The sequence below is a fragment of the Neoarius graeffei genome, chromosome 2 (assembly GCF_027579695.1).
Source record: "Neoarius graeffei isolate fNeoGra1 chromosome 2, fNeoGra1.pri, whole genome shotgun sequence".
Taxonomy (NCBI): Eukaryota; Metazoa; Chordata; class Actinopteri; order Siluriformes; family Ariidae; genus Neoarius; species Neoarius graeffei.
Window position 1 is genome coordinate 111,046,056 of NC_083570.1, and position 14,095 is coordinate 111,060,150.

The 14,095-nt window shown below is 39.2% G+C and overlaps 1 protein-coding gene across 4 annotated transcripts in view; it reads left to right on the top strand.

Annotated features, from left to right (window-relative positions):
- sncb (synuclein, beta) overlaps positions 1-14,095 on the top strand; it is a 78,557-nt gene that overhangs the window by 24,037 nt on the left and 40,425 nt on the right. The window contains exons 1-2 of one of the 4 annotated variants that reach the window (XM_060911328.1): positions 2,524-2,599; positions 4,264-4,398. In XM_060911328.1, the coding sequence (XP_060767311.1) occupies positions 4,278-4,398 (121 nt within the window). In that variant the 5' untranslated portion in view covers positions 2,524-2,599; positions 4,264-4,277. Of the gene's footprint in view, positions 1-2,523; positions 2,600-2,856; positions 2,899-4,263; positions 4,399-14,095 lie in introns of those variants that run through there. The other 3 variants (XM_060911320.1, XM_060911311.1, XM_060911338.1) reach the window with 3 other exon arrangements.

The window sequence follows — 14,095 nt, forward strand, 5'->3', positions numbered from 1 at the left end:
TTTTTGGTTTAAATGAGAAGCGTTATGTTTGGAGAAAGGAAAACACTGCATTCCAGCAGAAGAATCTTATCAAATCTGTGAAACATGGTGGTGGTAGTATCATGGTTTGGGCCTGTTTTGCTGCATCTGGGCCAGGACGGCTTGCCATCATTGATGGAACAATGAATTCTGAATTATACCAGCAAATTCTAAAGGAAAATGTCGGGACATCTGTCCATGAACTGAATCTCAATTGAAGGTGGGTCAGGCAGCAAGACAACGTCCCTAAGCACACAAGTCGTTCCACCAAAGAATGGTTAAAGAAGAATAAAGTTAATGTTTTGGAATGGTCAAGTCAAAGTCCTGACCTTAATCCAATGGAAACATTGTGGAAGGACCTGAAGCGAGCAGTTCATGTGAGGAAACCCACCAACATCCCAGATTTGAAGCTGCAGGACTGATCAACAGTTACCGGAAATGTTTAGTTGCAGTTATTGCTGCACAAGGGGGTCACACCAGATACTGAAAGCAAAGTTTCACATACTTTTGCCACTCACAGATATGTAATATCGGATCATTTTCCTCAATAAATAAATGACCGAGTATAATATTTTTGTCTGATTTGTTTAACTGGGTTCTCTTTATCTACTTTTAGGACTTGTGTGAAAATCTGATAATGTTTTCGGTCCTATTTATGCAGAAATATAGAAAATTCTAAAGGGCTCACAAACTTTCAAGCACCACTGTATCTCTCTTTCATGTCACATCTTGTATTATTTGTCTCATCTCATCATCTCTCGCCACTTTATCCTGTTCTACAGGGTCGCAGGCAAGCTGGAGCCTATCCCAGCTGACTACGGGTGAAAGGCGGGGTACACCCTGGACAAGTCGCCAGGTCATCACAGGGCTGACACATAAACACAGACAACCATTCACACCTACGGTCAATTTAGAGTCACCAGTTAACCTAACCTGCATGTCTTTGGACTGTGGGGGAAACCAGAGCAAACCCACGCGGACAACATGCAAACTCCGCATAGAAAGGCCCTCACCGGCCACAGGGCTCGAACCCGGACCTTCTTGCTGTGAGGCAACAGCGCTAACCACTACACCACCGTGCCGCCTGTATTATTTGTTTTGGGTTTTTTGTGTTCTCCCTGGCAGTATTTTGTATTTTATATATTTGTTTTATACTCATGTTTTATTTCAGATAATTTTGTTATGTTTATCATTTTTATGTAGAGTAGAGTGGGGGAAAAAGCCCCCGTAGGGTAATACGCCCCCGGCCTGTTTTACCCAAAATAACCACCAGATGGCGCAAAGTTACATTTCTATTGTTGCTATGGACTGGCTTGACAACGGGGATATATAAATATCCACTGTGGATCGCATATCAGCAACGCAGCGGAGAGAAATCAAATTTCATGGTAAGTGATATAATTTTCAGATATCAGTAAAACTGTATTTAGATAGCTGCTATTTCGTCAGATATCACAGCTGTGTATGTGGTATGAGTAGACAAGTCAGTACATTAAGAAAAAATACATTAGGTATAAAAAGTTGAATCACATTTTGAAAGTAAGACCCTTTTTTGTAAAAGTGTAGTCTGTGGGGTAAAACGCCCCCTTAATGGCGGGGTAAATGGCCCCCAGGGGGCATCGTTTCCTTTTATCATAATTACTGTATTTCATACATTTCTGAATAGCAGATACATAGTTTTTAATAACATCCCGCTTACCTAGTTGAGTAAAGCAAGTAATTTGAACTTAATATTAAAAATAATCGAAATAAAAAAAAACTGAAATTAAAATGCGAAATATAATAAAATAATGCATCTATTCATTAATTCAGGGATATTTTCTTGTTTCTTTCACATTATAGGCTTAAGTAAACACTTTTGCTATCCAAACAGCTTTTTTTGAGTGAGGGGGTTTATTGCCCCACCTCAGGGGGCCTTTTACCCCACTGGGGGGGGGGGGCCCTTGGCACAATGTTTGTTTTTGTTAAAAAAAAAATTAAGTATTAACTTTAGGCAAACTTTAGGTGGCATTATTGCTCATGTCACTGTTGTCAAAACTATGATTAAAACTAAACACATGGTTCATTTCAACTTGGAGAAAAACTGAATTTTCCTTAAGGGGGGCTTTTTCCCCCACTCTACTCTACTGTATTATTGCCAAATAAATCAAATCAAATCAAATCAAACTGTATGCCTTGCTCTGCTGACACATGTTTGAAACTGACTGGATAACTGAATGAATGAATTAATGAACAGGTGTGCGGGTGTTTCTAATAAATTGGCCAGTGTGTGTCAGAATAAAGAATCTTGAACGCCTCATCGATCAGCGTTTGATCAAACCGACCAATCACAGGCGCGCTGATGACGTCAGGGCGTCACGGTGGAGAGGAGAGGGGAGGGGAGGGGGAGAAGAAGAGAGGAATTGTTGGCGTGCTGGGTGGGTGTGGGTGTGGGCGTGGCCAGGAAGCCAGCGGGCGGGCGCTATTGGCTGAGCGCAGAGATCTTGAGGCCCACGCGTCCGTCCCACCGGAGCGGAGCGGCTCTTTCCTCGGTGTCAGTGATTCTGCAGGAGCGGTGAGGACACAGGAGGCGCTTGGAAAGGTGAGACAGGCTTTTCTTTAGGATTTAATAATAATAATAATAACAATAATAATAATAATAATAATAATAAATGGTTGTATATTGTATAGGGCATAGAAATAAAGAAAGGCATGCAGGATGCATAGTGACAGTTTATTTATTTGGTATATTTGTATAAATTGCCTGTATAATTAAGAAATCAGTCAGCTGAGGTTGTGTTTGTGTTTTTATTTATGTATTTATTTCAGTCGTGACCTACAGACTGGCTATAGATTCAAGATGGGGGAAAAAAATGATGGAAGATACCATTTTTGCTGCCTGTATGAACAGCATCCAATCCCAATCCCAGTCTCTTTCATCATTAAATGCACTAGTACACTCAGTTAAACAGCTTTCTATTACAGGCTTTTATAACCTACAGGATCATGGAGTATAATGTATTATATGTATTATCTAGTTGCCATTTCCACACCTGACAGGGATCTCAGGTATCCTCAGGTTGTTATAATGCAACCATGAGAAGTTTCCTGAATGCATTTATTCTTTGTAGATGTGTTAGACAGAGTGCCTGAGAGAGAGAGAAATCTTTATATATATATATATATAGGTCTGTCCATTTCTCTAAGGTCCTTTTGTCCTCCATCAGCGAGGATATCATGATCACGTCGAGTAATAATTAATGAGCAGGTGTTAGTTAACCGTTTAAAGGACACCATGTTCCCTTTCGACCTGTGCTTGCTGAGTTTAAAAAGAGAGAGAGAAGGCAAATAATAATAATATCCTGCAGTTTTTAAGAAAACCAGAAATGAAGGTGGTCCTGAAGTGGTCCACAGAAGCTGTGCAGCCATGACACCCGTTGCAGTGAATGCAAAGCCCTGTAATGTATGCTAGTATCGTATTTTACTTTTAAATGCATCCTTTTTGCAATGCAATACCATGTAGCACATTAGAGAGATATCACACACTTCCTTTGCCATTCAGTGTGATTCGCTGATTATGTAATGTAATGTAAAATGTTCAGATGTTAATGTAATGTGAGTCTTGTCATTCTCAAGTGTAATTAAATGCAGTACATATTTAATGCACTGTTGCCTTGTAATCAGCAGGCAGTGTTTTACTGGGCGTTCTGTGCTTAGCACTTCTTCATTCACACTGTCACATTCTGCTATTTCATGCTGTAATCTCAGCTGATCAAGTGTGAGTGAGTGAGAGAGAGAGAGAGAGAGAGAGAGAGAGAGTCCTGAGAGTCCACATACATATATGCTGCTATGCAACTGGCTATAATATGGCACTTTAGATATTCATGCATTACATGCGACTGTTTTATTTTATTTATTTATTTATTTTTATTTTTTTATTTTTTTTTGGGGGGGGGTTAATATGCACCTGTATGCAATAAGCTATAATATTTATGATATCCATGTTTTGCATGCTACAGCTTAATGCAGAGTGATGCATTAGAGGATAGAAAGACTATCTATATCCTATAATATTAATAATAATAATGCATTAGTCATGGCTTAATTCTGACTTAATTCTTCACACATAACACTCCATCATTATTCTGTATGATGCAATGCAATTCAGTGCACGAATACACGTCAGGTATTCTGCCATTCTCTCTCTCTCTCTCTCTCTCTCTCTCTCTCTCTTTCTCTAACCATGCTCTCGTGCTCATTCCACAGACAGAGGGGCCAAAATGGACGTTTTCATGAAGGGGCTTTCTAAAGCTAAAGAAGGCATGGCGGTGGCCGCGGAAAAAACCAAGGAAGGCGTGGCGGTGGCAGCGGAGAAGACCAAGGAAGGCGTCATGTTCGTGGGTAAGAGACGACAACGACGCACGCACACACGCACGCGCACGCTCTCTTTCGTCTCATCTCCACTCACGAGGGTGCGTAGGAGGAGATCTTTGAAAGCTATAGGCTGGGAGAGAGCGCATGCGAGGGTGTGTGTGTGAGGGGGCCTGTGTGTGTGTGTTTGTGTTAGGGGGTGTTTGTGCGTCTGGAGAAGCGTCAGGGCCACAAAGACCAAATTGCAGACTGATTTATTTTGCATAATGGAAATATTCATTCTGTTCACGCACTGTCTCGTGCACACTGCTTTAGGGCGGGGTTTAGTGTGAGTAATGTGTGTGTGTGTGTGTTTAGTATTACAATATACTCTATTAAATAGTACATAATTCCAGCCATTTTGTATTTGTCATGATAGGTTACTACTAGTAATAATATTATACACAGGCTTACAGGGTGACTGTAAGTCCAACATCTTAGGAGGAAACCTCATGATGGTTTGAGGGACTTGGGACGAGTTTTCATCTTCTGTAGATTGTGTGAAATTCTTTACAGGTCACATCACATTCATAATACATTAGAGAGTATTTACTATACCCTCTGACCACAACATTAGTTTCTCAGCTTGGAGCATATTCTGGCCTTCAGACTTCACTTTTTCTGTCATAGGAGATATGAGGCACTGAGGGGAGACATGGGACATTATGTTGGGAGACTTGGGATACAGTGAGGAGACATGGAACAAAAATAAAATACCTAGCTTAATCCTCCATGCTTAATTATTATTATCTTGTAAACTTCTACCATATGAACTGTATGAACACACAGTGCTGGTATAGCAATAGAAAAATGCCAGTTTACCCAAAACCTGACTCAACAAAATGGATCCATTCTCAAGCAGGAATGAAATAAGCTTCATCCTCACACAGGGACATACTTACAGTATCAATCCATCCATTATCTGTAGCTGCTTATCCTGTTCTACAGGGTCGCAGGAGCCTATCCCAACTGACGATGGGTGAGAGGCGGGGTACACCCTGGACAAGTCACCAGATCATCGCAGGGCTGACACAGAGACAAGCAACCATTCACACACCTACGGTTAATTTAGAGCCACCAGTTATCCTAACCTGCATGTCTTTGGACTGTAGGGGAAACTGGAGCACCCAGAGGAAACCCATGCAGACACGGGGAGAACATGCAAACTCCACACAGAAAGGCCTTCGTTGGCCGCTGGGCTCGAACCCAGGACCTTCTTGCTGTGAGGCAACAGTGCTAACCATTACACCACCATGCCGCCCAGGACATACTCATATTTTTAACAATAAAACAAAGCAAAACAATTTTATATTTGTAAACCACAAGAAAAAACAAACTGTAACACGATGAACTGTCCCAACTCTCCCCATCTGGACATTTTTGAAAAAAAAAATTCCTTGAGTCCCCCCCCCGAATTTAAGTTTAATAAATAATACTATATCCGGTCACTCTAGGCGACATACTTTAATTCATAACAAGTCCCCAGTTAACCAGCATACATTACACCACAGAATGGAGGCAGAGGCGAAGTAGAAGATACATACTTTGAAGTTTTAGTTGATAAAATATCTCACTGCACAAACCTTACTGCAGTGTCCAGCTTCATCTCCAAATGAAATAGGTTGCTCTCAGGAGTAACATTGAACTTCTGATGTCATCTAAAACCTGATTGGTTGGAATTAATTTACAGGAATACAAACTGTCCCAAGTCTCCCTGCTCTCCCCTACAAGCCTGGATGTGTTTTCAGAAAAGAGAAGTTAGGCTTATTTCATGACCCCAGTATGTCTAATATACAGTATAACATTTAATATGTTGAGAAAAGCACAAACTAATTTCAAAATGTTTAAAATGTTTATTATTATGTATTGATCTTATTGAAACAGTATAGTGGTGGAGCATAGTGGGTGTGTGGTTAAATCATGTTGGTACAGAGCGTGGCACACAGAGCATTCGAGTGATGCATTGTATGATTGTGACACAATGTTGATTCTGTATTCATCGTACAGAAGGTGCATGTGAACGATGATGGATATAACTCACCACCAGCTACGCTACAATTATAGAGCCAACACAGCTGGCGTTCAGATTTGTTCTATATCCATGCTGAAATGTTTGAGAGTATGATGCCTCCTGGGGACTGGTAGGCTAATAGTTGAATCAATTCATAACAGTTAAACTGAGTATTTTCTGTCATTGTAGCCTACACTTTGAGAATTGTAATGTGTGTGTTTGATTTGAATAATAAGTCATTAACATTCTGATGTAGAAATTTCAATCAAAATGTCTGTCTGGTTTAAACAAATCGCACTCTGGTTACATTTAATATTCTGGAACATCCATGAAACACATTACCTCCAGGTATCTCTTACTATAGTAACAATAATGTGTTTGAATGAGTTATCGTTAGAGCAAGTTAATTTAAAAAGTGTAACCAGTTGGATTCAAGTGTTATGGCATAAAGCATCTTGAACTATTTGTTCTTGAACACAAATTTGCATTTATGCTTACTTTAAAAGTATTTTCGATACAAAGTGTCTCACCTGGATGTAAAAGTTTTAAATTGTCATTATCTAGACTGGTAAAGTGTAACATTAGCAACATTACTGTTCCATATTGCCTTACGACTGTTCACTACGGCATATACTCACACATCGAGTACAGTTATAAGAGAAATCATGTTATATTAGAATATAGTGTGTATTGTGTCTGTTGTGATGTAGTGAGAGCAGGAAAGACACACACACAGAAAGAGAGAGAGAGAGAATGCTCTTTATTTTATCTATAATAATAATAATAATAATAATAATAATAATAATAATAATAATATCATCTTTAAGACAGTATTGTGAAAAATATATTATTATTATTATTATTATTATTATTAGTAGTAGTAGTAGTAGTAGTAGTAGCAGTAGTAGAATATTTTAATTCATTTATCTATTTATTTGTTTATATATTATTATTATTATTATTATTATCAGCTAATCTTTCATTTATTACAGCTTACAATTTGGTTAATAGTAAACTCTTAATTTTAATTGAATATTAAAATTAAAAACCGAGAGAGATAATGCTCTTTATTTTATTTATTTATAATAATAATAATAATAATAATATATTTTATTAAGACAGTATTGTCAAATATTTATGATTATTATTTTTTTTTATTCAGTTATCTATTTGTTTATTATTTTTATTTTATATATATATATATATATATATATATATATATATATATATATATATATATATATATAAGCATTATTATTATTATTATTACAGCTTACAATTTCATTAATAATACACTCTTACTTTTAAATGAATAATACGATTAAAAACTGAGAGAGAGAGAGAGAGAGAGGTGTAGTTTCTTGGACATGCTCCAGCTTCTCTCTGATCTCCTGCCCGAGGGTTGGACAGAAGCCACGCCGGCCACATGTCACACTATTCCATGATCTCACAGCATAGCATTCTTTTTCAGCACACACACAAACACACACACACACTGCGTGTGATGGTCTGATGCAACACAATGCACAGCAACGTGTGTGTGTGTGTGTGTGTGTGTGTGTGTGTGTGTGTGTGTGTGTGTGTGTGTGTGTGTGTACTACCTGAGAATCAACACTGTGCTCTTTAGGACAATAGGAAGCTATTGTATGACTGAATACTGTATGATGACCAGTTATTGACATGTGGTCTGAATCTGCCCCGGTGTGCATGTGTGCATGTGCGTGTGTATAAGACCATGTGTTTACTTGCCCCAATGACACATGGCTCAGCATGCGAAGCAGAGTGTAAATTAGTATAAGCTGACCCACTTCCTGCTTTCTCACAGTTGAGCTGTGTTTGGATGTACAGCTCTGAAAATGCAGACATACAAGGGCAAGAGAACAAAGCTGTACAGAGAAGAAAGAAGCAGGAAAATCAGCCATACTTCAGTGGGTGAAGTCAGAGAGCAAGTGCAGGTGCCCTGAATCCTACACAGCTCAAGAGAAGATACAGTATATTACATGAGACCCTAAATGCCTTGCAAGATGGGATGTAAAGTAATGGATGAAGTCCAACCTTTAAAACTCAACAAATTATTGGTACATGGTACACTCTGAGCAAAAGGGCTTCATCAAGGGTGAATTGGATAATTAAGGATTCTTAGCCTCCTGAATGGGTTCTACTTGGAATGGTCCATCCAGAAAGACAACCAAAGAACCCTGAAAGGAAAACTCCAGGATTTTTAACCTGGGCCCTATTTCTCCATCTCTTTGGGTCCAGATGTTTACTAGAGACAATAACGATTAAACTCGGTCCAGCATTGAGATACAACCCCATAACCAGCAACTGCAAAATGGCTATACAGTGTAATCCTATGGGGCAAAGATCTGCATCAAAAGAGACTACTTGTTTTCATCAATAACAGGCTGATAATGTTATTGTCCAAAAACAGCCCTATGCGATAATCGACTACAGGCACTGAATGGATCATTACATCAGAGACCAGAAGAAGAGAAAGGTAAAACAATGGTTACAACAACCATTGCCATTATTTGGACCCAAAGAGATGGAGAAATAGGGCCCAGGTTAAAAAATCCTGGAGTTTTCCTTTGGTTGTCTTTCCAGGTGGACCATTCCAAGTAGAACCCTTTGACGAAGCTAAGAATCCTTAGATATTCAGTTCACCTGTGAGGAAGCCCTTTTGCCCAAAGTGTACCAAGTACCAATAATTTGTTGAGTTCATACCACACATTCACCCATTAAGTCCAAAGTTTCTGTCAATATTCACATACACTTTCAGAAAATAAAGTACATTGTTGTACCTTTAGTGGTACAATGGCTTGTCACTGGATCAGTACCCTCTAAGGTACTTATTTGTACCCTTTATATACTGCTGGGGAACATACAGTGGCATGCAAAAGTTTGGGCACCCTTACTGAAAATGTCTCTTACTGTGAATAGTTAAGTGAGCAGAAGATGAACTGATCACCAAAAGGCATAAGGGTAAAGACGACACATTTCTTTTCAGCGTTTTCTGCAAGATTTGTGTATTAGTTTTGTTTTGTACAATTGGAGAGTGAAAAAAGAAAAGGAACACCATGCGAAAGTTTGGGCACCCCAATACATTTGAGTTCTCAAGTAACTTTTACCAAGGTTCCAGACCTTAATGAGCTTATTGAGCTGTGGCTTGTTCAAATTCTTCATTAGGAAAGGTCAAATGATGCAGATTTCAAAGCTGTATAAATTCTCTGACTCCTCAAACTTGTCCCTAAAATCAACAGCCATGGGCTCCTCTAAGCAACTCCCTCGCATTCTGAATAATAAAATAATTGATGCTCACGAAGCAGGAGAAGGCTACAAGAACGTAGCAAAGTGTTTTCAGGTAGCTGTTTCCTCAGATCGTAATGTTATTAAGAAATGGCAGTTAACAGAAACAGTAGAGATCAAGGTGAGGTCTGGAAGATGAAGAAAACTTTCTGAAAGAACTGCTCATTGGATTGCTAGAAAGGCAAATAAAAACCCCTGTTTGACTGCAAAAGACCTTCAGTAGGATTTAGCAGACCCTGGAGTGGTGGTGCACTGTTCTACTATGCAGCGACACCTGAACAAATATGACCTTCATGGAAGAGTCATCAGAAGAAAACCTTTCCTGCGTCCTAGCCACAAAATTCAGCGTCTGAAGTTTGCAAATGAACATCTAAATAAGCCTGATGCATTTTGGAAACGGGTCCTGTGGACTGATGAAATCAAAATAGAACTTTTTGGCCACAATGTGCAAAGGTATGTTTGGAGAAAAAAGGTGCCAAATTCCAGGAAAAGAACACCTCTCCAACTCTGAATCATGGGTGTGGATCCATCATGCTTTGAGGTTGTGTTGCAGCCAGTGGCACAGGGCACATTTCATTGGTCGAGGGAAGCATTGATTCGAATAAATACCAGCAAATTCTGGAAGCAAACATCACACCATCTGTGAAAAAGTTGAAGTTAAAAAGAGGATGGGGCCTACAATAAGATGATGACCCAAAACACACCTCAAAATCTACAATGGAACAGCTCAAGAGGCCCAAGCTGAAGGTTTTGCCCTGGCCCTCACAGTCCCCTGACCTAAACATCATTGAAAATCTGTGGATAGATCTCAAAAGAGCAGTGCATGCAAGACAGCCCAAGAAACTTGTAGAACTGGAAGCCTTTTACAAGGACGAATGTGTGAAAATCCTCCAGGTAAGAACTGAAAGATTATTAGCTGGCTACAAAAAGTGTTTACAAGCTGTGATACTTGCCAAAGGGGGTGTTACTTGGTACTAATCATGCAGGGTGCCCAAACTTTTGCTTTGGGCCCTTTTCCTTTTTTGTGATTTTGAAAATGTAAAAGATGAAAATAAAAAGTTGTTTTTGCTTAAAATATAAAGGGAATGAGTCATCTTTAACTTTATGCCTTTTGGAGATCATTTCATCTTCAACTTGTTTAACTGTTCACAGTAACAGCAATTTTGACCAGCGGTGCCCAAACTTTTGCATACCACTGTATATGAATCTTTTTGGCCCTGAAAAGGTACACCTAGTTACCTTGAAGTCCAATAATGAGCCCTGGAAGGTACATTAGTGTAGGTTGTACCTTGAGGGAAAGAAATGGACTCCTACTGTACCCCTGTTTCTGACAGTGTAGGGAAAGTTCCTTATTTTCAGAATCTGCTTACCCACCTAAGTTTTTGGGTGCAGTAAATATGCAAACGAAGCCATGGTAGCTGCAATGGTAGAGATGAAAGACACCAGTAAATCTAATGGTGGCAGCAATGTATAGTGACGTATGGCCTTACGGCAGTGTTTACAGTTTTCACGGCTGCACTACGGCACAGCCACGGCAAGACAAAATAAACCATGCTCCCTAGGGAAACTTTTCATTTTTTCTAGAATGTTGTTTTCTGAACATTTTGAGCTTGATGGTTGCCATGGAATGCAAAGGTAACCCCCGGCATCCTACATAAGCCTCACGTATGCCTCAGGGATGCTCATGGATGCCTTCACAGTTGCAATGGATGAAATCATCATGAATTTCATTGTTTTCAACCTGACAAAACTTTGCGGGGATGGAAGCCATGCCCTCTCGGTTGTCAAGGTAGCTCCCCGGCTCTCACATATTCCGACAGAAGGGCCCAGAAAGTGTGCCAGTTGACCTCCAGAAGGCTCAAACTTGTCTACCATGAAGTGATTCTGGCTGTGTGAGACCTTAGTGTTAAACACAAACACTTCCCTTTAAACCTGAAAAAAATCAGGGCATAGAAAATATGGACTGGAACTCGAACTTTTTTTTTTCAAATGTTGATTTCAAATGATCTATGAAAACAAGAAACAATTTTAAAATGAAAAATAAAAATGCTAATACAATGAGATGTGAATGAGAAGATGGAAAGCATTGAAATAAACCTAAAAGATGTCCAGTATATTAGCAATATATTTCTGCATAATAATGTGGCAACTCTGTGCATGCATTAAGTGTTGGAGTGAGTGCTCGCTCTCAAGAGCGTCATTAACACCGGTCTATTTCCCCCTGTAGTGCGTGACATATGGGTACAGCCCGGTTATCATCAGTGCCAGGTCATGTAGATTGTGTTTTGTTTTAAAAAGATTTTTGTTTCCAGAGTGTACAGGTTTTTTAACAGCAACATCTAGACCTAGACGACCATCCTTAAATACACCCACTTACCTTTAAACCTGAAAAAAAAAAATCAGGGGATAGAAAATGTGGGCTATTAGCAGTCCTTGGAAAGGGCCCCAAGAACCCTGAGTTATCTAATACCCCTTTTTGACCAACAACGAACGGGTTCTTGAACCGGTTCCGTTCAGGATTCCTTGAACCTCGGGGCCAGCTAGTGAACCAGTTTTGATCAGAACCATTGTAATCAAGGATGTGTCCTGAATGGAAGGTGTGGCACAATTCACAACAGGAGTAAACATTCGTAGCAAGACAGTGGCGCTCATTGATTACCTCCGAGCTTTTGTTCTGTTTTTGCAGATATTTGTTTGCGATCCATTTTTTTTCTGAAGTTGTATCCTTTTCCATTGTGCCCTCCATTGCTGTGCTCTGCTTCCTCCCCAAACTAATGACACGCCCTCTAATGTCATCATGGTTCACACCGGAAAAAACAGCTTTATTTTGCTTCTTGCTGGGAACCAACTTTTCATGTTCCAAACCAATTTATTTTTGGTTGAAATGCTCCAAACGGTTCAAAATTTGGTGTGCAAATTTGAACGGGTCCTGGTCCCTGTTGGTGGAAAAGGGGTACAAATTAACCCCTAAAGAACCCTTGAAGAACCTTTTTTCTAAACATGTACCAAGAACCAATACAGTGTAGCTAAACTGGAAATGCCTTAAAGGTTCTAGGTTTTAGGAATATGCAGTTTGTATCATACACCTACCCAGTTAATACGTACACTCTTCTTGAAGGTGGTTCTTTAAGGCTTTATTGGATAATAGAGGGTTTGTTTTTTACGGCATTTTTGAAATCCTTTCATTTCCTTGCCGTGATTTGTTTTTCTTTCTGTTTACCTCCGCCAACTGTGTTGGAGGAGGTTATGTTTTTGCCTCGGTTTCTTAGTTTGTTGCTTTGTGAAAATTGGAGATTTTTGCAAGTATGTTGATCTGTCCATTTGTCCGTTTGTTTGTTGGTGCTCTAGCGTCATCATTTCTTGACCAATCTTCACCAAAATGCACTAGGGTCACACAAAGACATCATTAGTTTTTAGTGGGTCAAAGTCAAAGGTCAAAGTCACCAAGGTCAAATCTTGTAAAAACACCTAATCAGCCATAACTTCCATTTCTTTGTGATTTTCGCAAGTATCGTGCTCTGCACGACTTTTCATTTGTTTGTTTGCCTGTTCCCAATGTAACTCAAAAAGTAGTGAATGGATTTGGATGAAATTTGGTGGAAAGGTGACCCATAGGCCAAGAAACAACTGATTAGATTTTGATGCAAATCCACATATGTATGAGGATCTAGTGGCCAGATATGTATGCAGTTCCAGATTTTTTTTTTAATCTGTTCCCAATGTAACTCAAAAAATAGTGAACAGATTTGGATGAAATTTGGTGGACAGCTTTAGTGTTCTAGGTTCAAGTTATTTGATTTTGATGTTGATAATATGTAGCTATGGTGGAGGTATGCACTCTATTCTCCCGAGTTCCCTTCTCATTTATTTTTTGCTGTCATAAATTATCTGACAACATACAGTATATTATATTCAGAGGTACTATCACAGCATGATATACATTATTCACAATGTGGGGGGAAAAACAGAACAGTGTTTCTAACTATATACGGTAACATTCACATAATGGAGCTAGAAAAGGTCTTCCTTTTTATCCAGGATATCAGATCTACTTTCTATTCCCTGGCCCTAAAAAGAGAATGATTCTCACAAAGCACAATCGAAACTGATTACAGAAAAGGCATATGGCAGACCTTTAAAGTTTTCCCACAGGGACGTCTGGTAGAAATGTGCTGGCAGAGTAAAGCCTTCCTGGTTTTCAAAGATAAAATATGGGTAATAAATTTCATTTTTAGACTTCCACATGAGAGTATCTGCTGTTAATAAATGTCTTCAATTTCTTAAAGAGGATTATTTTTGACTTTACTTTGGAACTGAGCACAACAGCAGCACCACCTAAAGTTGTACATAATGCAAAGAATGGTGTGAAGA